Source organism: Culex quinquefasciatus, chromosome 2 (genome assembly GCF_015732765.1).
Source record: "Culex quinquefasciatus strain JHB chromosome 2, VPISU_Cqui_1.0_pri_paternal, whole genome shotgun sequence".
In the NCBI taxonomy this organism is placed as follows: domain Eukaryota; kingdom Metazoa; phylum Arthropoda; class Insecta; order Diptera; family Culicidae; genus Culex; species Culex quinquefasciatus.
Genome location: NC_051862.1, coordinates 74,463,510 through 74,489,396, shown reverse-complemented (window position 1 = coordinate 74,489,396; position 25,887 = coordinate 74,463,510). Strand labels below are relative to the sequence as shown.

Here is a 25,887-nt window from a genome sequence, read left to right as displayed (position 1 = left end):
TCGCACTTGCTTCGCGAAGCTAGATTTAGTTACAATAATTAAAAAACGTAAGAATCAGAAGAAATCACGATGATGAGGCATGCAATCCCGCGCGTTGGTACATGTAAACTTATTGGGGTTTAGTCGTCGTATGTACTTTAAGCTATTTTTATATATACTTCTAAGAAAAAAATATTGTGAATCGCATTATCGTCGCACTAAGAAAACTGACCGAGACATGATGGGAGCTGCTTATAAATGGCTCCATTAAATTATTCTTGGGGCAGCCCCAAAAACGCAAACCCACCTTCAGGTCCGAATTCAACCAGGAAAACGAAGCACTTTCCTATAAATCATCGTGTCGGTAGCAATTCGCTAAAGTAATTTATTTATGATTATTTATTAACACTCAATTACAGGTCGCTGCTTTTCATCCAATCCGGCTCTGCCTCTCTCTCTCGCTAGTCGCGTCGATTAATTGCGGTTTATGTACAAACTTTATTTACCTTAGTCGGACTCGAAATTTGAAGAGAAACTATTTTATTATTTATCGTTTCTGAAACCTTTGGTTTTTCCTCTGAGCCACTAGAAGCGACGACGACGACGACGATGACGGTGATTGAGAGCGAGCTGTTCAGCTTCATAATTGTAAGAGTCATACTAGAGCTAAGATATTAAACTTCCTCCTAATCCGTTTCGTTCGAAACTGTGGCGCTTGGATGGACGTTCCCACGCGCACGTAATTCTACTAAATTATCGTTCTTCTTTTTTGAGGGTCACAAAATAACACGCGGTGGGGTTTTTTTACTGAAAATCTTCAATGTGAAATTTTTTTAACTGGGGAAAATGAAGATCATTCGATTTCGGGGTTGAAAATTGCGGGGTTGGAAAAACGCACACGTGTACATGTTTCTATATAGTGTACAGAGATACTAGAAAACAAAACTGGCAAACAAGTATTGCGATACTAACGAGTGATAATTGGTCTAAACACGAAAAAAGTATTTAAATACTGATAAAACGAATGCTTTGATATGCTCCAGGTTTAGAGTGTGAGAGCGCTTTATTTACAGGGAAATGAACTGAAAAGTTGTGATTTTACAGAACTATATCTACAATTGTTGCTGTTCATATATTAGGTGCGATTATTGCATCGTTTGAACGTACGGTAGTGAATTTATTCTGCGGATTGTTCTGAAAGTGTTGAAATTATTGAGTATTGAATTTATACAGTGTAGTATTGGGAAGGCGTGGCAGATGATTCGAATCGAAAGGAACTTGTTTAAATAAAGTTTCGTTTAGTTGCTCAAAAGTTAAGATAAAAAAGGGACCATTCATTTTTTTGTATGTATGGAGCGTGGACAAACGCAATACCCCCCCCCCCCCCCCCCCTCCCAAAGTGTCCACGTGGTTTATGGATGGTCCCAAAGCTATTAAGACAAAAAAAAAGAAAAGTGTGATTTTTAACATAACCTCAAATGGCCGAGTCTGATCGTAACAAAAGGACCGTGTACAGCGTTGCCAATTTCTTCAGAGGAGAAGTCTGTATGCTGTTGACAGAAAGTCTGCATTTTTTAAAATTAGATTGTTTTTTGCAGACAATGATTTTTTGGTTAAAAAAAGGAAAGCATCAAAAGGTTGCCTTCCTCACTGGATTAATACTGCTCCAAAAATGAACTTTTTATGTAAAGCGTGAAGACCCACATCAATGTATTTATCGACTCAGAATTGAAAACTGAACAAATGTCTGTGTGTATGTGTGTGGCCAAAATTGTTACTAAGTTTTTTTAGCACTGGCTGAACCGATTTTGATCAAACAGGTCTCATTCGACTTGGACTTGGTGAAAATCTATCATATGGGAAATGTACCCATTTTAATCACTCTAAGCCGTTCGACTGATTCTTATCACTTTTGCCGTTTTCCGCTATTAAATCATCTTTTTCAGATGTATCAACAATGGAGAGTTGCTTGCTCACTTTTATTTGAGCTATTTATTACTTTGGAACAGTCAAGTCACTTTAAGAAAGCTGTAATTCATGTTCAAAAGATTTAAAAACAAACCATAAATAGAATTTCGTATACTTTTCTTCCACATCGACTCGAATCATTGCCATCCACCACTTTTCTCACAAACCCCTGCTCTAGTTACTATAGCACGTCTTCCTCACACCAGCCAGTATATTGCTAAACTCATCATCCTTCAACTGCTCACTGGTCACATAGATATCGGCCATACCATGCGCAGGATGACCAGGATGATGACCCGCAGCTAGCTGTTGCTGCTGCTGCTGCTGTTGCTGTTGTTGGTGTTGTTGCTGCTGTTGCTGCTGCGCAGCAAGCTGCGAATGTTGCAGCGGTACCGCGTACAGCGCCACCGGAGTGGTCACGGCACCCGTCCCCGTTGAACCATGGTTACTTCCCGCAGGGGATGCCGCTCCCAGCGATAATTGTTGCTGCTGTTGTTGGGATTGCTGTTGTTGCTGCTGCTGCTGCTGCTGTTGCGCCAGTAGCGACGCGTTCTGCTGGTGATAGTTGTAGTAATCGGTTTGCGGGTGGCCGTAATGGTACGACTCGTAGCTGTTGAAGTTGTGATTGCTGTCCGGGTATTTCAGGTACTTGTCCAGCTCGCGCGAGTCCATGCCCTCGTCCTGGGCCATTGGGTGCGTCTCGTACGTGATGCCGTAGTCCTTGTAGGCGTACGAGTAGGCGGGCAGGGCGGACGAGATGGAGTTGACGCCGTAGTAGCTGTTGATTTGTTCCGCGGTGAGGGAGTTTTGGGACGGTTGAGACGTTGGGATCTGGGCTGGGTTGCCGCCGCCGAGGTGGACACTGCTTAGCAGTCCATTGCTGGACTTGGGCAGGGTGGAACCGTTGCTGGCGGGGTTGTTGTTGTTGTTGCTATTGTTGTTGTGATTACTGCTACTGCTATTGCTGTTTGTACTGAGATGCGGCACATGGCTGGTGGTTAGGGTGGTACCGAGCGTCTGGTGATCCTCGGACGTGGCGAGCGGTGGGAAGTACGTACCGGTGACGATGTGGCCCTGGTCCAGAATGCTTCGATTCGTGCACATGACGTACATGCCGTTGACCATGGCGGTGGTGGTCGTCGAGCCGGACGTCGCAGCCAGATAGGCTCGCTTGTCGTGGTGCATTCCGTTGGACATGCTGGTGGCCGGCTCGTAAGTGTACCGCTTCTCCACGCTGGAGTTCATGTACGGGTTGTACTCCCGCTTGATCTCACCGTCATGATCGTGGTAGCTATTGGGGAACGTCGCGGGCAGTTTCTGTTCGCTCTTGATGTGGTTGTTGTGGTAGCTTTCGTAGTTGAGTTTCTGTTTGCTCTTCAGATCGTCATAGCTATGGCTCGGGTGCAGTCCATTGTACGATTCCTTCTCCAGCTCGAGCGGACTCATCTCCGGCGTTGGCAGCGCGGACGACACGTCGTCCATCTTCTGACCAACATCCACCGAGGAGTTCGCACCCTGTTTCCTTCCTCCACTCACCATCGCCGCCGAAGCCGGCACGATCGGTTCGGGACTCTGCGTCGGGCTTGACTCCGGCGTGTTCAGCACGTTGTTCGCTCCGGCATAGTAGTGCGGGTTGTACGTGTACGGACTCATCCGCTGCGACGAGTCTCCGTCAAAGTTGAGTTCGCTTGGCGAGGAATTGCTCACGTTCTGAGTATTGTTGGCCACCTGGACTTGGGCTGCTGCTGCCACCGTTCCATTCGTACCCGGACCACCACCGCTTCTTGCTTTCGTGTGCTTCCGCCGGCGTGGCCTGTACTTGTAGTTGGGATGCTCGGTCATGTGGATCACCCGGAGCCGCTCGGCCTCCTCAACGTACGGTCGTCGATCCTGCGGTGTCAACGAGCGCCATTTTTTACCTGCGGAGAATCGAGAAAAAAAGAAACCAAATTAATCATACGAAAGTGTGAATAAAAGCGGCCTCCGGCCGTGATAACGGAAATGACGGATTGCATCATAACACAACTTTATTACGGCACAGCTTGGAGAAGCAGAAGGTGGTCGGGTAAAACTAGCAGACCATGTAGTGCTATGAAAATAGCAAGCAAATAAAAAAACTGATTTGAATTTTAACATGCATACATTAGTGAGCGAGGGAGGAGAGCAACAGTTCTACGTGCGCGGTAAGAGATCTATTCGCGCAACGGAACGCCGTAACAGAGACCGCAGGTTGTGGCCGGCTGAACGGCGTTGGAACGAATGTGTTCGGATTTTGTAATCGGTTATTCTTGTGAGCAGTGGTTGTCAAAATCTCTTAAACTTATCTTAAAATATTAAAATCTCGTATTCCAAATGGCAAATAGGGTTTTGCAATGTAAATAACATTATCTTTATGGATGAATATGAAATGCTAAAAGAAAACAACATTTTTTTGGACCATAGCTTAACTTAACTACTCCTAATTAATCATTTGCTTTGCTCTAACTTTTTATGCTTTAGGAAAAACTATATTTTTTTATAAAATAAAAAAAATAGTTGAAGTGTAGCGATCGAATCATTTTCAAATTTCATTCATGATTAACCCTGTACAACCTAACCCTTCCTGGCTTCGATCCAAACAATCGCCAAAAATCCTATTTTACAATTCCGCTATGTAACTGACAACTTTTCCAGTTCTTCGGGAGAGACGAAACGGCCTACTTTTCCTCACAAAAAACAGTGCTGAAAAGTAGTACTTTTCTGTTTGTTTTGAACTGTTTTGAAATATATCAACTAGAGGAAAAGAATGTATTTCCATCGGAACCAGATGTTGGCATATTTGCTTCTAAAAATCATTTTCATTGGATATCAAGTGGAAATCAGTTTTAAAGGAAACAAGCAAGCAATAATCTCTAAAAAAATAAAATAAGTAACGAAGCAAGAGTCGCCCGCCGCTTCAATTCCCATAAATGTCGTAATATGTGAGTGAATCACTCATCTTCACGAGAATCAACTTCATCCGACGGTTGTTTGAAAAAATATGACAGAACAAAATATTTCATTGCTCAGAGACTACTGAGTCGGAAAAATGTCAACACATTTTGGTTTCTTCTTGAAAAACTCATTTAGCGATTATTTTTCAAAATTGCAAAAAATGTTGCATGGAACTCGTTGCAAAACTTGAATTTGCAACAGCACTCGTCGTATTTATCAAACTTGGTAAACCTCGTTGGATAAATGTACGACTCGTGCTGAAAAAAACTTCTTTTTGCAACTAGTTGCATAAACTACTATTTTCGACCAATTTTTGATCATTAAAAAGCACAGTGGTCTAGATCGCAAAATTAAGTGGAAAATGGATTTTCCGAAAAATTGTAAAGTTTTGGAGCTTTGGTGTCTTAAGGAGTTGTTGCAAATGGAAAGGGCCAACTTTTGGTTTTGTTGAAAATTAGGGTGGTTCACGAGTAGGGTGATTTTAAAAGTCTAACTTTACAGGAATATTTTTGGGAATTTTTTCGTCTTGTAGAAAGTTGTTGGACTTGTCAATTCAAGCAATTTTGTCGAAGACACCAAAATTTTATCTCGTATTCTACGCTTTCTATGACCAAATTCATAGAAAACATCTGAGCAAACTTTCAAAAATCAGTTTTTTGAACGTGGCAATTCAGGGTTAAATTTTAGATAAAAGTGATATTCGGAGCACTTTTAAAGCTCTAAAAAACAAACATTTTTATTGTTTGACATGTCAATTTGGACTAAAGGGTTTAAACTTACAGCCATTTTAAAATAAAAAAGATGCAAATTTAAAACTTAAATATCTCAAAAAGGCGCAAGCCAAATTGTAAGCACCAGGTTGCATTTGAAAAATGGGATCTAGTACTAAAAACGGATTTTTAATTTTGACTTAAAATGCTGAAAAAATCTCAAGGATGTTTTTCTTTAAATTCGAGATATCTTCATTTGAAAAAGTCTAATTTTCAAGAGAAAATCATATGGGACCACCCTCACTAAATTCGAAAATTGTTTAAATATATGTTTTTCCATGTAATTTTACCCGCTGAATTTGATTTTTTCCTCAGAATTGAGCCAAAGTGTCATAAATCGAATTTTTGGTCATAATTTGGGTAAACAAGAACTCTTATAATTTAAGAAAATTTTAAGGTTAGAAATTTAACTTGTTTTATATGTATGACTTTGCCAATGTTTTTAAAAATATTATTTATTTAGAGGTCAACTTTGGCTGTGTTTTCCCTAATATTTCCTTTATTTTCAGTAAAAAGAAGTGTGCAGTTAAGGTTGGTGCCATTCTATAGCAGAAAATGTGAAAACAAACCAAAAATTTAAAAAGACTGTAAAACGTGAAATTCACCCAACATCCGAAAAACTGATTCTTATGTAAAATCGTCTGGAGAAAACGATGGTGACATTTAATTCAAAATTAAATCGCATGTATATTGAGAAAATGGCGTGTAAAGTTTTCAATTGAGCAAATGCATCAAAGTTTGATTCCAATTGAAAATCTGATGACGCCATTCAATTCAGCGTCAATTTTTTGTCAATTCAGCGTCAGATAACTGTCAAGTTTTGCTCTATCATTTTTTGTTCCCTAGATATAGCCTTTTGAAAAGAGGTTTTTTGAAAAAAATGACGAAAATCGCAAAGGGGTGCCAAAAAAGAAGGGGTGGTCCAATTTGGATCAAAATCGGGATTCTTACATGTTTTGATAGTATCAATAGCTCCACCAAATTTGAGCTTGATCAGAAACAGTCGATTTCAAATTTGTACTTTTTTGTGTACAGTTGAGGTGAAATGACCCAAATGCAAGTACTAAAAATAAAACAAGAAAAACATTGAACAAGAGAAGTAAAGTGTTTCGTAAAACAAAAGTTGCTTAAATAGACCTCCTAACACGGGAAAAAAATGAAAAAAAATTGGCAGTAGAGGGTTAATATATTGATATTTCAGGTGTTTTAGAAGAGTTAATAAAGTTAAGGATGATCATCAAAAGTTTATGTGGTATAAAAAATAAATGCATAACAGTTTTATTTTTCTTTGTTACTATTAAAAAATAAGGTTTTTTTTTGTATTTGCTCAAAGTTAAAAAAAAAATCGAAAGACTCTTTTTGACGGAGAACAGTTTTCCAGACAATCCCGCTTGTTCCATGCGATTTTGGGCACCCCTGCCATTAAGGTCCCACAGTGGTGACTGTTTTACTAACCACTATGTCAGCAGCAGCTCGTCACCGACCACCACACCGGTAGCCCTCAGCCCGAGCAGTCTTTTGATGGATTACAAACATCACGGTTTGAAAAAAATAAAACCTTAAGAAATGTGGAACCCTCGCGCGAGAAACACACCGCAGCACAAAAATTTGCATGAACCACACTCCAAGCTACCCCGTGACGGTCAGGCCGGTAGAACCAAAACAAATTCATTCGACCTAGTTGGCAGTCATGTTTGCTGAAATTGTGTGGAAATGAGATTTCCAAGGCAGATTAATTAGTTTTGCTCCTTGGGTCTCTTGATTAGTGGTCTGTTGCCGCCGCCGCCGACGACGTTGCAACAACTTTGTTCAACGTTCAGAACGTTCGCTGGCATGAAGAAGAAGAAAAAAAACCTATAATTTACAGCCTCCAAACCGTGGCGGACCCCTGAAGGTCTTAACCACCCCGAAACCTGGCGATAATTTATTGCCTCTCGCGCACGAGGTTTTTATCCACCTTCGCAAATACACGAGGTCGCGTCCACAATCGATCGCGAAGCGATAAAGAACTCCGGCCAACAAAGGGGGCAAGGAGTACAATATCTGAGGTGCGAGAAGAAAAAAAAGGTGTAAGATCGTAAGGACCCTCGGCCGGGTCCGCTGCAGGTCTGTGGTGTGAAAATTCTTGAATCCAAAGAATGGATGTGTTAAGGCGCGTGCCAATTATATTTTGGAGTTTTTTCTTCTTCTTGCAACTTGGCGGTGATTGCGAACGCGTGTGTTTTGGAGGATTTCCCTGGAACTCAAAGGGACACTTGGACATTGCCGGCTTGGACAGCCGCTGTGGTGTGGAGTGGCCATAAAACTTCATTATTTGACCGCACACATCGTCGAGTACATGACAAACATTTTGGAAGAGGAAGAAGAGGGTACCGATTGCCTAAATTATGGATATTTACTCGTGTTGATTTTCGTTTCAGGGATTTTGTTTTAAATCTGGTATTTTTTTAAGATTTGGGAATTAAGCCTGAGAACATGAAGATTTTTTGATCTACTTAGAAGCAGTACTAAGATTCCAGAAAATCTAATCTATTAGGTAATTTTCTTGTAAAGACAATACATTAAAATAATTGTGAATTTTGAGATTTTGACGTGCAATGTTAACTTATGACTAGCTTAAGAGCGTCTAACAGAACTTTTTGCAAATTCGTTGTAAAAAACTTTTTGCTTTTCCTGTCATTCTCGAATGACTCAATGGCTGACCTTTCATCGTCAAAAATAACAGTACCGTAAACTGGGGTCAATCGGGACACATGGGGCGAATTGGGACAGCAGTTTTAACCATGTTGAAGCACAATATTTTGATTTTTCTGGTTGGTTTTGGTAAGAACAGACTCAGGTCAACAAAATGTGTACATCCATTTCCAAATTTAAAAGTTTTAAGTGCTCTAGAAACTGCTGTCCCTATTCAGACTGTAGTCCCGATTCACCCCAGATTACGGTACTTAAACATACTTTTGACCATCCATTTGCACCGCAACGGAATTAGTAATATAAGAAGTATAATAGTAAAAAAAAACATTTATTTAAAAACAATACAATGTAAAGTTGATTTTCTTTTTTTTAAATAACAAATTCTTCGGAAATTTAAAAAATATATATTGCTGACTTACATGAAACTAGACTTCTTCTGACTTTCAAAATGGCTTATCATTTTTTTGTGACTTTTGAGAAGAAGTTTTTTTTTTTTGTTTTGAAATGGGTGTCAATTTCGGTGTCCGAGAATACGCGGTTCGAAAATTAAAAAAAAATGTTCGTGTTGTTGTGTTCTTCGAATGAACGATAGTGCTAGAGCTCGGTAAGGTTGTGGTGGGTTCCTGCGATGTTCTTGCAGATTTTATGATGACCTGTAACATCCGACGGGAGTCATAAATTAGGTTTTACAGCGTGACGTCACGAGCGCACACGCACACACATTTTCGCTGAGACACACGTGCAAAAAATGTAAACAGTGCAGCCAAGCTGTCAAATTTCTAACCTAAAAATCGAGTCGGCGTAAAACCTAATTGCGGTTGACATCTTCAAGCTACAACGCCCTTATCGTTTTGGTCAAGTCCAATGCGACTGTAATCGGTGACGGTTTGACGGATGATTCACTATTCAGCACCTAGATTATGACAATACAAATCAGGAAATATTACTTGTTAAAAAAGTTGAAAAATAAAACAAAAACGTTGCTTAATCCACCTTTAGGTGGGTGGTGCCTTCCTTACATTCATAAAGTTACACAACAGAGCCTCAAAAAAGAGTATAAATAAGACTTATTTTTATCAAAATATCTGAGATCCGGCCTAAAAAAGTGTATAAATAACACTTAAGTGGTTATAACTTTTGATAGGGTTGTCAGATCTTCAACGTTTTAGGCTCATTGGAAAGGTCTTTTGATTACCTATACAAAGACAGGTCGCATGGTGGATCCGGACAACGTTTTCATCAAAATATTTGAGATCCGGCCTCCAAAAAGTGCATAAATAACACTTAAGTGCTCATAACTTTTGATAGGATTGTCAGATCTTCAACGTTTTGGGCTCGTTGGAAAGTTCTTTTAAATACCTTTAAAAAAACGTATAGCATGACGGGTTTTCTTACAAAAACCACCCTTTTTACAATCTTCCGGACTTTATTCGAAATCGTTTTTGTAGCATAACTTTTGAAGTACTTTACTTAACTTCATAATATTAACTAGGGTCTTGTGGGATCCCAAGACGGATCGAATGAGACCAAAACGGTCAAAATCGGTTCAGTCAATCCGGAGATAATCGTGTGCATATTTTTCGGTGCACGGACTCACATCCAGACACACGCACAGACATTTGTACCGAATTTGATTCTGAGTCGATAGGTATACGTGAAGGTGGGTCTACGAGGTCAAATAAAGAAGTTCATTTTTCGAGTGATTTTATAGCCTTTCCTCATTGAGGTGAGGAAGGCAAAAAGCAAAAAAATACCGAAGAAAAGAAACAAAAAAATCTCATTTTGATTCAATATTTTGCAGTTTTGGACTTTAAGCCACAATTTCGATATTTATTTAAAATGAAAATGGCTGAATTAAAAAAATTCGATCAATCTTTACAATAGCTCAAAAGATGACATTTTTTATCATACAGTGGACTCTCTCGTTGTCGATATCAAAGGGACCGTCGAGAGCGGTAGGTATGTATCAAATTATAGAACGAAAAATCAAAGCATGCTTCTCGAAGGGACTGAAAAAAATATTGGCAGCTGGCGCAATATTGATATTGTTAAAATGGACAGCCAGATAGTTGACTGTATAAGACATAATAATAAAAAAAATTAAAAATGTTTTTTTTCTGCGTATTTTATATTTATGGATTAGAAGTGGACTCAAACAACAGGTACCTAACACTTTTTATGCTTGATCTTCCGTCCCGATCAACAGTTTTTGCCTTCCTCACTGTACTGAGGAAAGGCTATAAAATCACTCGAAAAACGAACTTTTAAGTTAGACCTCCTAGACCTACCTTCATTTGTACATATCGACTCGGAATCACCAGCTAAGCACATGTCTGTGTGTTTGGCTGTATGTAGACATGTGTACCGAATCAATGTCACTGGAATATCTCGTCACAGGCTCAATCGATTTTGGCCGGAAAGGTTTTAATCGATCCGTCTTAACGTCCCCTAAGTTGCTTTTTAAATTCATGCAGTTTTATCATGTATTTAAAAAGTTATGTCAAAAAACTTTTTCATATTAAATTAAAATTATGGTAAAAAGTGTGGTTTTTTCATGAAACCCTCACATGTTATATATTTTTAGAAAGCTTATGAGAAAACCTTTCTTGTGCATTAAGAATTTTCAAGATCTGACTTACCTATCTAAAATTACAAGCAGTTTAAAAAATGGTCTGAATTTCCATAACCTCAAATGGTCCCGTCTGATCGCCACGAAAAAAGCCTTGTAGAGGGATGCCATTTTCCTGAAAGGCGGTGTCTGTATAATCTTGACAAAAAGTCTTTAGGAAGTATTTTTTTTTACTCGTCACTTATTTTTATTAGGACCTCTTAGGTGCTGCGATCACGTAAGGGGAGATCCATAAACCATGTGGACACTTTAGAGGATTGTAATCCCTCTATAAATGAGAGGAAAATAAATGAGTGGATTAAGTAACGTTTTTGTTCAAAAATCTACTATCCTCGCATTTGTGTTATGAAGTAGTATATATATTCCGAGTTCATAATCCATTCAAATGTTAAACATAGTTTTTTCTACAGGTACCTAGTAACTGATCCCAAAATTTAAACACTCGAATCGTGCAATGCGTGCCTTTCCATACCGAGGCACGTACCGGTAACGATAACCGGAAACTGTTCACGGGCTTGTGTCCAAAGATCCACCAACATGGTCTAAAAATAACCATGCGTACACGCACTTCAAACATGATTATGAATTTCCTTAATCGGGTCCAATCAAACGTTTGTGAGGCACGCATTTCTCCACCGAATGCGGTCATCACTTCGACTTCGACCCCAAATCGGACCGGGAAATGGCCACCACGCATGATGGACACGCACCGGTCGGACAAACCCGTTGCCTCAGCACGACTCGCCACCGTTGTCGTGATCAACTTTGTTTTAAGAAAGAAGGGACATTTACATTTATTACGATTTATTACAAAGTCGCGCGGACGCAACCTCAACTCAGAACTCCATAAATCATTAGCGCGTCGTCGCCGGGTTGTCGCCGGGTTGAGGCGTGTGGCGCCAGCAGGTTCCTCCGAAGGGGGGGCGTCAATCATCATCCGCACCGAGTTCCATGGCCGGGGGTCCCAGGCGACACTCGCGCCAACAAAGAGAGTCGCCGAGTTTCGTACGCACACGAACCGCCGGCAAACGGGACGGTTCCTGGAAGTCGAAATAAATCGGTCTTTTTCGATGAGTGGAATTTTTAATAACTCTTTGTACCCAACAGTGCGGCTTCGTGTGGAATGACTCCGAAATGGAATGGAACTCTTTCTGGATTCATCGGCATACACCGATGGTGGTGACGTTCGAGACCTCAATCGTTCGCTGATTACCCTTTTTTTACTTCATAAGCTCAGGTGTGTGTACTTCATGCAAGAGTTTTCTTTTTGCGAAAAATTGTTTGTTTACACAAAGAAGTGTCGTCGAAAAGGTGTATTCACTTCCTCTTATATGGGTATACGATGAATAATTCAAATCAAGAGAAGTGAGTTGAGCAGGTGTCGAAGGCAACAATGTAACATTCTGTTATCCCTCAAAGACCTATCTTAATCCTTCTATTTTCTAAGGGGCTTAACCATTGTCCAAAGAAGTAATTGTAATCATCCATTACAATTTTCCATACCGTCATCTGGGGTGAATCGGGACAGCAGTGTTTAGAGCACTTAAAGGTTTTAAATTTGGAAATGGATGTACACATTTTGTTGGTCTGAGTCTGTTCTATCCGAAACCAACCAGAAAAATCAAAATATTATGCTCTAACATGGTTAAAACTGCTGTCCCAATTAGCCCCATGTGTCCCAATTCACCCCAGTTGACGGTACTATCATAATTTGAGAGATGTTATGTTAAGTTTAAAATCTGTACTCTGAGAAAGAATGTTCTTACCAAGTTTTCCACCAGTTTTCATAAAATCATAGATTGAGCTCTAAAAAGCAAATATGCTAATAAAACTTTCATGCTATGTTAACTATGATTATGAAATCTCTTAGTATTTTTCATAAGAAGCCTTATTTAGTACCTTTTTTTGCAACGTGGCGAGCTAAAATGCCAGCGGCTTTCTCAATCGTTTCCCCCAGCGACACAAATACTTCGTGAATGTCTTTGCCTACTCCGTCCGTCGACCCGAGTCACACACGAATACGTTCAGAGAGGAGAGAATTTAAGAACATGCCAGCTTGGCGCTCTTTTGGCCTGCACTACCACAGTTTGCCGTAAATTTGTATTTAGCATGATGTAACTTGCTTGTAAATGTGTCTTGGATGTTGTGTTATTAACAAAATTGCAAATAATTTTTGATAACATCGATTTTAAGCAGTTCAATATCTGATTAAAACAAAGCCAATTGCAAACTTTTTCGACTTAGCGACTGGGCGACGCAATCGGTCTTTCTGAACCATTCGCTGTGCTACTCGATTGAAGTGAGAGGGAGAGCAAAGAGAGAGTATTCTGTAACGATTGATATGGAAGCGACAAACGGTAGGAAACGGTCAGAGCAGTTTTTGTCGCTTACAATTTGTAGTCACGAGTGAATGAGTCGTTTTGGAGCAATCAGGACCCTTGCCTTAATCAGGATCAACTTAGATCATTTTGCACTCTTCGAAGAAGTTGTAGGGAACTGAATTTCCTACATGAATCTCGAATATGAGTAAATTTGGGCAGTGAAGTAGCGGAAGTTTTGATATTGCCATAATAGAGAAAAATATCTCAAGTCAACCCTTGATTTCTTAGCAGATTGCGAACAATATAAAACTAGGAATTTCTCTAAAAAAAAAATAATTGCAATTTTTTTACCTTGGCCAAGGTTGAGGTGCATAAACTTTTAAAATAATATTCTCGATTTCACTGAGATCTTTTCAAAACAAGACAGAATTGAGATAAAAATGTCCATTTCCGGACTCATTTCGCTCAATTCTCTCTCGTTGGCGTCGAATTCCTTGATTTTCTTGACATTCGCGTCCCATTTTCTGCTTCCTGATTCCTGTTTGTGACTTTTTACATGCATTGGAGTTCATCGCTCATAAAAAAGAGTTCATTGTAAGTGCTCGTTTGAAAACTTACCAATGAAATCGAGAATATTTGGGTCATCGATCTTCACCAAATCTGTCTATAATTGGCTGTTTGTGTTTCAAACATAAGAATCCCAAGTTTGGTGACATTTGGCCAACCCCGCACTCGTGGCACTCTTTTAAAATATTTTTGAAAAAACTTCATTTTTTAAAATGCATTTTCCCACGAGAAACAAAACAACAAAACCTAACAAAAAGTCAACTTTTGTGTGAACAAATTTGAAGAATTTTTGACGTAGAACCCAATGCAAGATATTAAAAATTTTGCGTTTGAGGTTTTAAAATGTATTTTTTACCCTTTGGATCAGCACTGCTGAGATTTTTTTTCACATTGAATTCAATTAAGTTTGCACAGCAACCAAGTAAATTCTTGTCTTCTTATTCCAACATTGTTGACAACAATCTACTTTTGAATTGCCACAAGCTGTCTTATGCTGACGACATAAAGCTGTTTGCCGTCATCGAAACGCGTAGTGACGCATTGTTCCTGCAGGACCAGCTTAATATCTTCGCCAACTGGTGCATGGACAACAGGATGTTGTTGAACGCTTCCAAATGCGCTGTAATCACTTTCACTCGGAAACGCTCCGCTATTGCATTCGACTACAAACTTACTAACACACTCTTGTCAAGGACATCTTGCGTAATGCTAGATAGCAAATTAACATTTTCTGATCACCTAGCATACACCACAGCGAAGGCTTCAAAAACTCTAGGGTTTATTTTTAGAATCGCTAAAAAATTTCGCCAAATAAGCTGTCTCAAGGCATTGTACTGTTCCCTTGTCCGTTCCACTTTGGAGTACTGCTCGGTTGTGTGGTCGCCCTTTTATCAGAACAGTATCCAGCGGATCGAGTCTGTTTAACGGAAATTTGTTCGTTATGCACAACCGCACGTTTTATGGGCCTACCCGTTGAATCCTCCATGTTACGTCGAGCGCAAAATGTTACAACTTGACCTTCTCTCTACTCGACGTGATGTGGCTAAAGTAACATTCGTTACCGACCTTCTCCAGTCCTCAATCGATTGCCCATCAGTTTTGGAACTCTGTGATATTATTTTTAAGGAAAGTGACATAAATGTTAATCGTTAATTGTAATAATTGTTAGATTTAAGTATGCTCGTCTTGTATCATTGGAGTTTGTAAACTTGTTGATGCGTTAAGACGAGGTGGTTTTGTGCCTCTCTGAGAGAGTGTCCTCTGACACAACTCAAAGGGGCTTTTCCTCACCTCCAAATAAAAAACAAAACAAAACAAAACTTACGGACTCAATCCTGCAACAATTAGATTGTAAAAATAGTCAAACTTTGTTGTAAATAGTTTAATATACAGTACTTAAAGACATGAATAGAAAATTATATTTATAGTACCCGTAGAAATTAAAAAAAAATCTTAAAAGTTCTCTAATTCAATAAATTGTATAAAATGGATGCATTAGTAAAATATATGCTAAGCAATACTGGACTTTCTAAACTGCGGTCAAATCAATTTGCATAAATTCTAATTATTGACGCCCGACATTTGTTTTAAATTAAGGTTACTTAAAAATATGCCGGCTAGAGAGCAATTCTTTACGAAATCGACATATTTTAACCATTTTTATTTTTTATAATTTTTTATTTGGCTCAAACCAAATAAAATTTTGTGTCACTGGTTCACCCATACTAGTGTCACCATGTAATGTTAACCTGTCCATAGAAAAATGGTACGCAAATATAAAATTTGGTATCTTCGGCAAAGTTGTAGGTGTTGATGAGGACTGTTCAGAAAAAATAGGCACACGGAATTTTTTTTAACGATTTTTTTATTAACTTTTTTCCACAAAAACTCAATTTGCTAAAATCCGTATTTTTTTATTTTCAAATCCGCAACTTTTGAGCCAGAGAGAGTAAGGTTAATAATGTTGCCGCTGAGTTATGATTTTTTTTATGTGATTTTTGAAAAAAAAACGATATTTTTTACATGAATTTCTTTTACCTAATTTTCTATGTAAAATTGAATTTGCAATCGAAAAGTGCTTTACTTAAGAGTTAACTTGAGAAGAATTAATAGGATATATGAGATCAGTTTAAGCTATTCAAACATAGCTCATGATCACCATCCCATTGATTAGTATGAGAAAAGCATCTGGTTTGATCGTGCGAATTCGTGACTTATCTTAAAATCTCCATCAAAACGTGAAGAAAGCCACACCTTTCTCCCCCACCCCCCCTCCGGTTGTCACGTGTTCCCGATCCACATGTCAACACTGCTGCCACGCATCAGTTACGCCGCAATCTTGACGAAACACGCAAAAAAGCGAGCACGGAGAATGGCCCGACAGCTTCTTACCACTGGGGGCAACGCATGGGGACGCGCCATAAGGCACACGACAACCCGTTTGGAACATTACCGGGGTACTAATGTGTGACACACGCCACAACTCAACCACGAGGCTTGTTACGTGTGTGTGAGGGGGACCCTTTGGGACCACTTCTAACAGATGGCACCGTATGCCGTTGAATTCCTGAACTTCCAGAAGGAAAAGAAGCAGCATTTGAACTGATTAAGGGGTGACACTAGGGTGATACTTGATTTATTTAGCTTTTTTGCATGAAAAGATTTAGGTTAATTAATTGATTTTACTAATAAAATGCAATTTATATTAAATCTAAATAAAAATAAAAGAAATTCAAAAAAAAATATAGACCACCCTAACCTTAAGTTATAATTAGTTCACAACCACCTTCGGCGCGGTGTGCGAAATTCCTCAGGTTCAAACAGCAGTGTAATTTGAGAATCGAAAGCAAACACCAAGGCTGCCGTCGGGTTGTTGTTCGAGGACACCTTCCCTGACCTATGGTCAATTCGGACAACACACGACATTCCGAAGCGGTGGTGCGCAGCACGCGGCTTGTTTTGGGGGGAACAAGTTTTAATTTGCACCTTCCGCGTTGTTGGGGAATGTTCTCAGCTGTCGGTTCGAATGCTTCGGGTGGTATTTGATTTCAGGTGCATGGTGCAATTCCGGAGGAAATTGGAAAGTGTTTGGAATAATTTGAGAATACCGGGTATAAAAATTAGATTTAATTGGAAGAAATTTAAAAGAAAAGAAGAACATCTTGTAAGTGGGGAAATAAAGTTCGTATGCCACCAAAGGTAGGTGAGGAAATGATGATACGTAGGTAGATCTGAATTTCAGTAATAAAGGACACACTAGAATATCCTAAAAGGGGCCACAGAGTTTGGGAATATCTATCATCAAAGTAGACATGAAGTTCATAATTTCAGAACATCGTTCCATTTCAGATTCCGAATGACTGAAGATGCCACTATACCACGTTATACTGGCTTTACGTTCCAATCAATCCGGCCGTTGCCGAAGTATGTAATTGATGATTAATTACCACCCATTGTTTTCAAGAGTCTACTTGTCCCACTCCACCGTTGGTTACCACCACCCAAACCACCGCAATACGTGAGCTAGTTGTCGTACCTCGCTGGTGTGGTTAGTTGGCCAAAACCTGACATGGGACATGGCGGCCGCCGCCATGAGTCACCCCAAAACGGTTTTGTTCGCCAGCCACCGTCAACCAATCACGCCGAACCAACGGTTATTGACACTTTTTTTCTGTCCCAGGCCGTCCCGTTCCTTTGTAGCGATGGACGGTTTCAAGTCAGCTGCCGCTGACGGGACAGTGCAGCAGGTGGGTGGACGCCACTTAAGCGTTGCCGGTGTGGTATCTTGTTCCAATTCGACGTAAACAGTTTGAGACATTGTCAAAAAGTAAGGTTATGTTCGTTCGGATTGATTCGTCGTATTTGAACCCCGTCATCCCGTCCATTTGTCTGTGGCGAACGTGCTGCAATTGGACATTTTTGCATTTTTCCGCAAGAGGGTGTCTGGTGTAGTACGCCATATCGTCACCATCGTGCTAACTTGTCGTACGTGCATTTTGGGCCAAATTGAGTTAAGAACGCCATATTGTGCAGCTCACAATGCCTTACCTTTTGACCTTCACAGATCCCCAAAATTCGATTTCAATCCTGAGATATTCAACAAAAACCGAAAAAACTCCGTGCATTTTTGTCACTTTACATATGAAAGTAGTTTCAATCTTGTCGTGCTAACTTGTCACTCCATGAAAATTGATGTAAGTGCGTCAAAAGGCCAAAGGGATTTCAGGCCAGGAAAGTCAGGATGCGTTTGTCGCACGTACCAGCTAGACTACCGTAAACATTTGTAATTATAACTCGGGACTCCAGCAACCAACTTCAACCAAACTTTGGGACAATGCACAGAATGGTGAGCCAAACAAAACGTGTTTGTTATTGTTTACATTGCGTGCTCTCGTTTTTGAACATTCAAGGTCAAACATTAAAACGCGTTTTTCTCGGAACGTCAAAATGGCGGGTGCGACAAGATAGCACGACGACGTCGATATGCTGGCAAACGGGCAAGTGGCGGACCTCGCGCGCATTAATATGCATGATGATGACCACGTGTTTCGTGAGCGCACGAGCCCCCGCTCCGAATCGGCAGATTTGTCCCCGGCGGCACGCGGAATCTATGCGCCAACGGGACCTCGCGAAGTTCACGAAGCGATGAGGTGGGAGTTTTGCATACAAATAAATAATAAACCGCAAAACTCGCGGAGGGGGACGTTGGGAGGGAGTTCGCGGAGGAGCAAATTTACAATCGAGTAAAGTGTTCAAAAACAGCCATTCAATTGTTATTAGGACTATTTGTAGCGCTATGAACTTGTCTGCACTTTGCAGGTTTGGTACCCGGCGGGACCAGTTATGGTGGTGAGGATTCTTTTCCGAGGTTCGAGGGGAAGGGTGTTGGTAGAGTCTAGTCGACACGACGAGGTGACCGCGGGTCTATTACCTCTCGACAACGACGTCGTTGTCTGGGGCTAAATCAACAATTCATAGGGGCGTTAGGTTAAGAGCTGTGAAATTGCCATTATTTCGTGTCGAGATGGGCTAATTTGTTTATGTTTATTTATTACCATTAAACGGCTATTAGGAATATCTGATGGGGGGGTTCCACGATGATCTGCGAAGGTGCGGCCTAACTAGGCGTACTTGTGCTTCAAGCTGTGGGAAGCTTTCAGTGATTCCCACTTTTCCCTGATCGACACGCAGATTCCCTGAACACCTACGGCATGCCGACGGTAGTATCCTCTGGAACAACTCTCGCATGACATGCCCTTGTAACCCGTGCGACACTCGCATTCTTCAACGGTTTTCACTACGCCCAATCCTCGATCGACCCAATCGGCACTATCCAAAACCATCAGCTGCGGTTCCGCTAGTCGAAACTGGTGACACTTGACGTAGAAAGCCTTCACGTTTCCCAGCACCGTCATGAACACCGACTTCGTAACGACTTCACCATTCAGCTGACGCCAGTCGTCCTCGGTCATCTCAATCTTACTCCGACTAACCTCACTACTCAGCAGCTCGCGACGGTTGTGATGAACCAGTGTATAGTACTTCCCCTTCAAAATCACATCCGGACCGTCCTCGTCGATCCCGTCATCGTTCGTGGGAAAGTCAAAGAATCCTCCGTACGATTTCAACAGATTCCCAACCTGCGACGACGGCAGTGAATAGTACGTCCACGATTCCTGCTCGGAGTCCTCACTCCACGACTCCTCAACGGTATCGCTGGAGATCTTCAAATCCACCATATCCGACTCGGTGACATTCGCCACGATCCGATTCCTAAACAGACTCGCCGCCTTCCGACACCTGTCGGTAATCCCCGAGCAGAAGCACTCTTCCTGAACCTTCTTCAGGAACAGCTGTTGCTGCTGCTTCGCAGCCAGCTCCTCCGTACACTCTGCCACCTTAACGTCCACTGCCAGCACGATCTCTCGTCGCCCATCCGCCGCGATCGCCTCGTACTCGTACAGTCCGGCATCGCTCCAGTCCATATCCGGACAGCTCAACGTGCTGGAGGACTGCGCGATCGCGACCTCGCATTTTTCCGACACCGGACGACCATTGAAGCGCCATCGTAGGGCCGGATGGTTCAGGTTCTCTACCTTCAGCTTGAGACGCTTCCCGTGGGGAACAACCGCGCTGAGGTGGTTCAACAGAGTCGATTCCTCGGACTGGAGCTCTGAAAGGGTATGTTTTGAAGATATCTTGAATTAAAATACCGTACGATCGTCATACCTAGTCCGGAACAGCTCGCGGAAAGCGCAAGAAGCACCACTACCGAACGCCACATGACTTATCCTAACGTAATCTGGACTGCAAATGATTGGCAGAACGCCTCAATACGATCGATCGTGCCCTGATTTGCAACATAGTTGTGCAGGGAGATGACCTCGGCTGACCTGCTGTTTTGCTGATTAAGTGGTTCTGCTGGCACAATCCTTTGCTGGTTGCCGCCGCTCTCGCGAAATCAGCTCCTTCAGACATTCCGTGCCTCATCACAAAGCCAACGCAGTCTCCGCTGATAAGGGGAGAGTCTGTTTGTGGTGTCGAAGATCACGTTTTCAGCACTCGCTAATAGTCATGGAGTACGCTTTGCGGTTATCACTTCAATTGGCGCTGTTCGGGTGGGCTGTTTGGTTCGCATCAGCAGGTATAACGTGAAGATCCCAAACTCCTTGCGATCACTTCTCAAGTGTTTCGAACAGTGGACAGAACCCCCCTCCGGTATCGCCCCTTTCGTTGCCGCAGCAATGGATGGTCCGTGTCGGAGACGTTCCGGTGTGACAGCTTCCGGCATTGCTTGGACGGGTCCGACGAGCAGGGCTGTCAGGAGGCGCAGTTTGTGCAGCTTCCTCCGGAGAACGTTACGCTGACGGTAGGTGATCTGCTGAATCTCACCTGCGTTGCCAGCGGAGTTCCGGCGCCGAGCATCGATTGGAAGATGAACGGGAAGCTTCCGGGAGGGGATTGCGACTGGAGTACGGAAGGTGGCGTTGGGCAGTTGAGTTGTCGACTGCGGTTGATTGATGCTGGAAATTACAGCTGTACGGCGAGGCAGCCTAGTAGGAGGGAGATCGAGTCGCGAGGGACGATGGTTAACGTAACTGGGAATGCTTGCCGGGAAGGTTTCTTCAGTGAGTCCGGGAAGCGGAAACTATGCTTGAAGTGCTTTTGTTCGGGGGTGTCAACGCTATGCCAGGCAGCGAATCTGTACAGGTGGAATGTGAGTCTTGTAGATATTGCTGGTCGTATTTTTATCAAGTTTCTATTTGTAGTATACAATGGCAATGAACGACTGGAAGATGAAATACGCTGCAGTGATGTTCAGTAATGATACTCAACATCTGGACATCAAATCGTACGACAAGTTCGAAACGAACTTTACACCATATTACAAGCTCCCTTATCGATTTAAAGAGTATCAGGTGGGATCATACGATGGGAATCTACAGTATGAAATCCAGGTTGATAATACAAGCTATTCAAAAGACCAACCGGACATCATACTCCAAGGTTACAACGCAACTCTCTTCTACAAGTACAAAACCCCGTTAATCCCAGGACGCTCCAACAAGGTAGTCCTTCGAATCCACGAGTCCAACTTCCGCCACCAGGACGGGAAGAAGGCATCGCGTGACGATCTGATGATCGTACTGGCCTACATCAATCTCTTCCTGATTCGGATGTATCCCACAAATGGAACTTACGCTCCTTCAAGTACGGATATTGTGATGGATTCCTCTACGGACCTGGGATATCATGGGCTAGGGAAGATGGACCGGATCGAGGAGTGTCGGTGTCCTCATGGCTATCGGGGGAGGTCCTGCGAGAGGTGTGACTTTGGGTACAATCGAGCGAATCGGTATTTGGCCACGGGGATCTGTATGCCCTGGGAGTGGCACCGGGAGGAGTATTACAAGGTGTCGACGTCGACCACGATGAGGAACTATCATTATGTTTGAGATTGACGAGGAATACATACTTTGAAGAAGTCGTGTGCTTTTGGGTGTTAATCTTACCTGCAAAGAGAAAAGAAAACAAATATTAGATAAAAATTCATGAATCTCCAAGATTTTTTATACAATTTGTAATATCCGATAACTTTAAAGTAATCCTACACCGAAACAAATCCCTCTCAACCAGCATCAGAAGCAGTACCAAGTCGTGTTCTTCCCCGTGTCATCTCCCCAAGATATTGGCTACGCTTTCACCAACGGTGCGACCTTCAACTCCCTCGTCGAAGTCTTCAGCAGCTTCCCCTGAACCTCAGCGACAACAGCCCTAACAATTTCGCGATTTCACCGCGGTCTTCCCGCGAAGTCTTGTACTCCCATGTAGATCCGAGAGATTCAACCAACTCAACGCACCGCGCGGCGCGCGCTCAATTTATGTTGTTTATTCAGATCACACGCGGAGTTGAGGGCTGAACATGACCATCTCCGTGGCGGAGGCTCAACGCGCATAATAAGATGTGCGTGGGAGAATATGCTAATTGGAAGCTAGCAAGTCAGCTTAAGAAAATGGCTTCGCTCGGGCTCATCTCTGAAACTGGAGCGAGCACTCTGGCGCGCGCGCCAGTTTTGGTGTTTGTTATTGTGATTATGCAGAGCTCTCTCTCTAAGGGTGGAGAGGTTTTTTTTTGGAAAATTTTGAATACAAAGCAATGTCAGGGAAATGGGTTCCCAGGATGGGAAGCGTGGCGAGACTCTGCCGGGGCACGTGCCGATTGTTTTTCGTAGACCTTTGGATTATTGTTATGATGGATGTAAACAAAAAAAAAATCATAGTATATTGTACAAAAAAGCAGCAAAATTCTCAATTTATTGACGAAATCTAGAGTACTTTAAAAAACAGATTTTTTATTTCTTAGATGAGCATGAAAGCTGTTAAACCAAATGAGAAGTCTACTCTAGATAAGGGACAACAGGTAAAATTTAAATTTGATTTTCTAACATTCTAGTTCATTACTACTCATGCGAGATTTTAATCCGTTCCAACCGACCACATGCAGTTTATCGCTTGGTTGACTCTGATCTACATCAACAGTTCTTCTTCTTCTTTTGAAACTCCTTCATCGATCAAATCTCCCCTAGATCACAGCTAGGTTTAACCCAAAGTGCTGCTATGCCCTGTTGAACTTTTTTTTTCTCTCCCGACACAACTTGCCAAATCTGGCTCACTGTTGTAGGACGGACTACCGTAAAATTGCACTCTCCGGCAAAAAAGAACTGCGATATTGCATGCCGCTCGACATGCGCTACAAAAAGTGCACAATTCGTAGATCACTTGAACATGTTTTTCCTCAGCAGCAGCAGCAGCTCCGACGGCACCCAACCTGCAGCGCACGTTTCTTCTTCCAGCCCAGAGCTTCTCTAGGCCGCGCAACAGACCGCAAAGCGAAACAACACTTGTTACGAAAAAAAAAACTATTAACTATAATTTTTTCGCCCATTGTTTTCCCAGGGAAAGAAAACTCCCACAGTCCAGATTTTTGTTTTTATTTACGCTCTTTAGGTCTGCTGAACAGCGGCAGCTTAAGGTGCTGGCCTGCCTCTGACTTCTTACCCACTTTCCCCCTTTTAAATCCACGTGGTTTCTGGAGGAGGAAGGTGGTGGTGGAGGTCGGTCTTTAAAAAAAGCTCCAGCAGACGACACAGTTCGGTGCTCGCCACCCCAAGCCGATACACATTTCTTCATTAAATTTATTATCATTAAAACTGCTATTATCGTCATCATCATTATTGCCACTACTTTTCGTTTTACTATTATTAACTCCTCTTGTGGGGGTCTGGAAACGAAAAGCTATGCGCAACTTAATGGGCGAGTTCGAAAAATCAGGTCTGATGAAGGAATAATTTGACAGATTTTAGGTGATCACTGCCTGATTTAGATTAGGTCTTGATCTACTCCTATATTTTGGAGTGTCAAATTCCTTTCAATTTTCTATTCAAAATTGTAAAGCTTAAATCATTACGTTAGATCCTTACAAAAAAAAATATCAATGTTATTCTCATGAAGATGCCAGCCATTTTTACCACAAACATGTTTTATTTTTATTTTTTTGAGTTTCTTTGAAACTGTAAAAAAATACAATCATTCTTCATATTCAAAATTTTATTTTTTTATGCAGTTTAAAAAGCTTGATAAGTACTGAGTGAAATTTCATGTCAAATTTTCATGTATTTTGTCAATAAATCGTTTAAATCAAAAAAAATGTTGAAAAGTGTAACTTTTCGAACAAGTGCTGAAAAGTTCAACTTTTCAGCACCCATTTGAATGCTGAAATAGTAGTTTATGCAACAAGTTGCAAAAAGAGGATTTTTTCAGCACGAGTCGTACATTTATCCAACGAGGTTCACCGAGTTGGATAAATACGAAGAGTGCTGAAAAATCAAGTTTTGCAATGAGTTCCATACAACATTTTTTGCAATTCCAAAAAACACACACTGAGTGAAATTTTATGTAAAATTTTCATGTATTTTGTCAATAAATCGTTTAAATCAAAAAAATGTTGAAAAGTGGTGCTTTTTGAAACAAGTGCTGAAAAGTTAAACTTTTCAGCACCCATTTGAGTGCTGAAAAGTAGAACTTTTCAGCATTTATTTTGAAAAGTGTTGCTATTCGATTCTGTTATTTTTGGTACAGAAAAGTAGGCTATTTCGTCGTTCAAGAATGACAGGAAAAGTAAGTAGTTTCACGACGGAATTGCAAAAAATACATTAACACTTTTCAACATTTTTTTGATCTAAACGATTTATTGACAAAATACATAAAAATTTGACATAAAATTTCACTCAGTGTGTGTTTTTTGGAATTGCAAAAAATGTTGTATGGAACTCGTTGCAAAACTTGATTTTTTCAGCACTCTTCGTATTTATCCAACTCGGTGAACCTCGTTGGATAAATGTACGACTCGTGCTTAAAAAATCCTCTTTTTGCAACTTGTTGCATAAACTACTATTAAAAACTGAAACTTAATTGTCGAAAATGTTTCATTAATCGGTCGGACATTTGTCGGCTATGTGTTAGAAAAAAAAACATTAAAATCTTGATTCAAAAATCAAAATGCTATAATCAAAATGGATTTCTACACTTTATTTGAAAAAGCACTTTAAATTTTGTGATTATTTTTATTTATTTCAATTTAATGTTTCTGCACACAGAAAAAAGACGCAGAAAAAGCCGACTGAAATCTTATTTACTGAATGTTATCTTTAACAAAATATTGTCAACTATATGATTATTTAAAATAAATTGTTTCTTTTGACAAAAATGTATGAAATCTTTTGTAAACTTTCAAAATCAATTTTATGAAAATATTATAAAATTTTATAAAATTATGCAGTAAACATAATGACAAGCCAAAACGAGCATAAAAAGTCTAGAATTCTCTAATTTTAAATAATATAAGTAAAAATTAGCAGAAGAAGATTTCTGTAACCCTACCCTCGCGATCCTAAGATGGTTTATAGAATAAAATATGTTTTTCTTTAAGTTAATTTGAGTTGTCTTGTCCCAATAAAGGTATCCATATAATAGTATAATATTTTGATTTTAGAAAAAAATAAATAAACAGGAATTACGAAATTTCACGATTTTTACGCATATTCACAAACCCAAAATAGAGGATACTTAGCAATACCGTATGCTCATTAAAGCTAAAAAAAATTGGCCCTTAGTTGGCCAGGAGGACCATTATCCCAAAGGGACCGTTCCTAAACCACGTGGGTACATTTTGGGAGATCTCTTGAAAAATAAGAAAACGTTTCATTGGATTGATTTTTCAAAAAAAACATCAATATGACACAAAAACCAATTTTATAGCATGATTTTTCCAAACTGACTTAATTTTTTTTCTGAAAATGCTTATAAATCTGAAGATATTTTCTAATTCTGTGTTAATAACACTTAAAACTTGTGATTAAGAAACTTATTGCAAGTGTTTAAGTTTAAATTTTCCCAAGAATCCGTTAACCCTCTACAACCCAACCAC

At 40.7% G+C, this 25,887-nt stretch overlaps 2 protein-coding genes across 2 annotated transcripts in view; both read right to left on the bottom strand.

Moving 5' to 3' along the window:
• Positions 1-2,019: 2,019 nt before the first annotated feature.
• Positions 2,020-25,887, bottom strand: part of LOC6045060 (putative transcription factor SOX-15) — a 111,419-nt gene continuing 87,551 nt past the window's right edge. The window contains exon 3 of the mRNA XM_038252635.1: positions 2,020-3,866. Within this exon, the coding sequence (XP_038108563.1) occupies positions 2,122-3,866 (1,745 nt within the window). The 3' untranslated portion in view covers positions 2,020-2,121. The remainder of the gene's footprint in view (positions 3,867-25,887) is intronic.
• Positions 18,913-20,208, bottom strand: LOC119766798 (basement membrane proteoglycan-like). The gene is made up of 2 exons (XM_038252637.1): positions 20,130-20,208; positions 18,913-20,073 (listed from the first exon to the last, which is right to left on the bottom strand). The coding sequence occupies exons 1-2, from the start codon at positions 20,182-20,184 to the stop codon at positions 19,022-19,024; spliced, it is 1,107 nt and encodes a 368-aa protein (XP_038108565.1). The 5' UTR covers positions 20,185-20,208; the 3' UTR covers positions 18,913-19,021.

Coding starts and splice junctions, on each gene's coding strand:
- LOC119766798 (XM_038252637.1), bottom strand. CDS start 20,184: ATGTGGCGTTCGGTAGTGGTGCTTCTTGCGCTTTCCGCGAGCTGTTCC. Junction 20,074..20,129: donor CGCGAGCTGTTCCGGACTAG/GTATGACGATCG, acceptor ATACCCTTTCAG/AGCTCCAGTCCGAGGAATCG.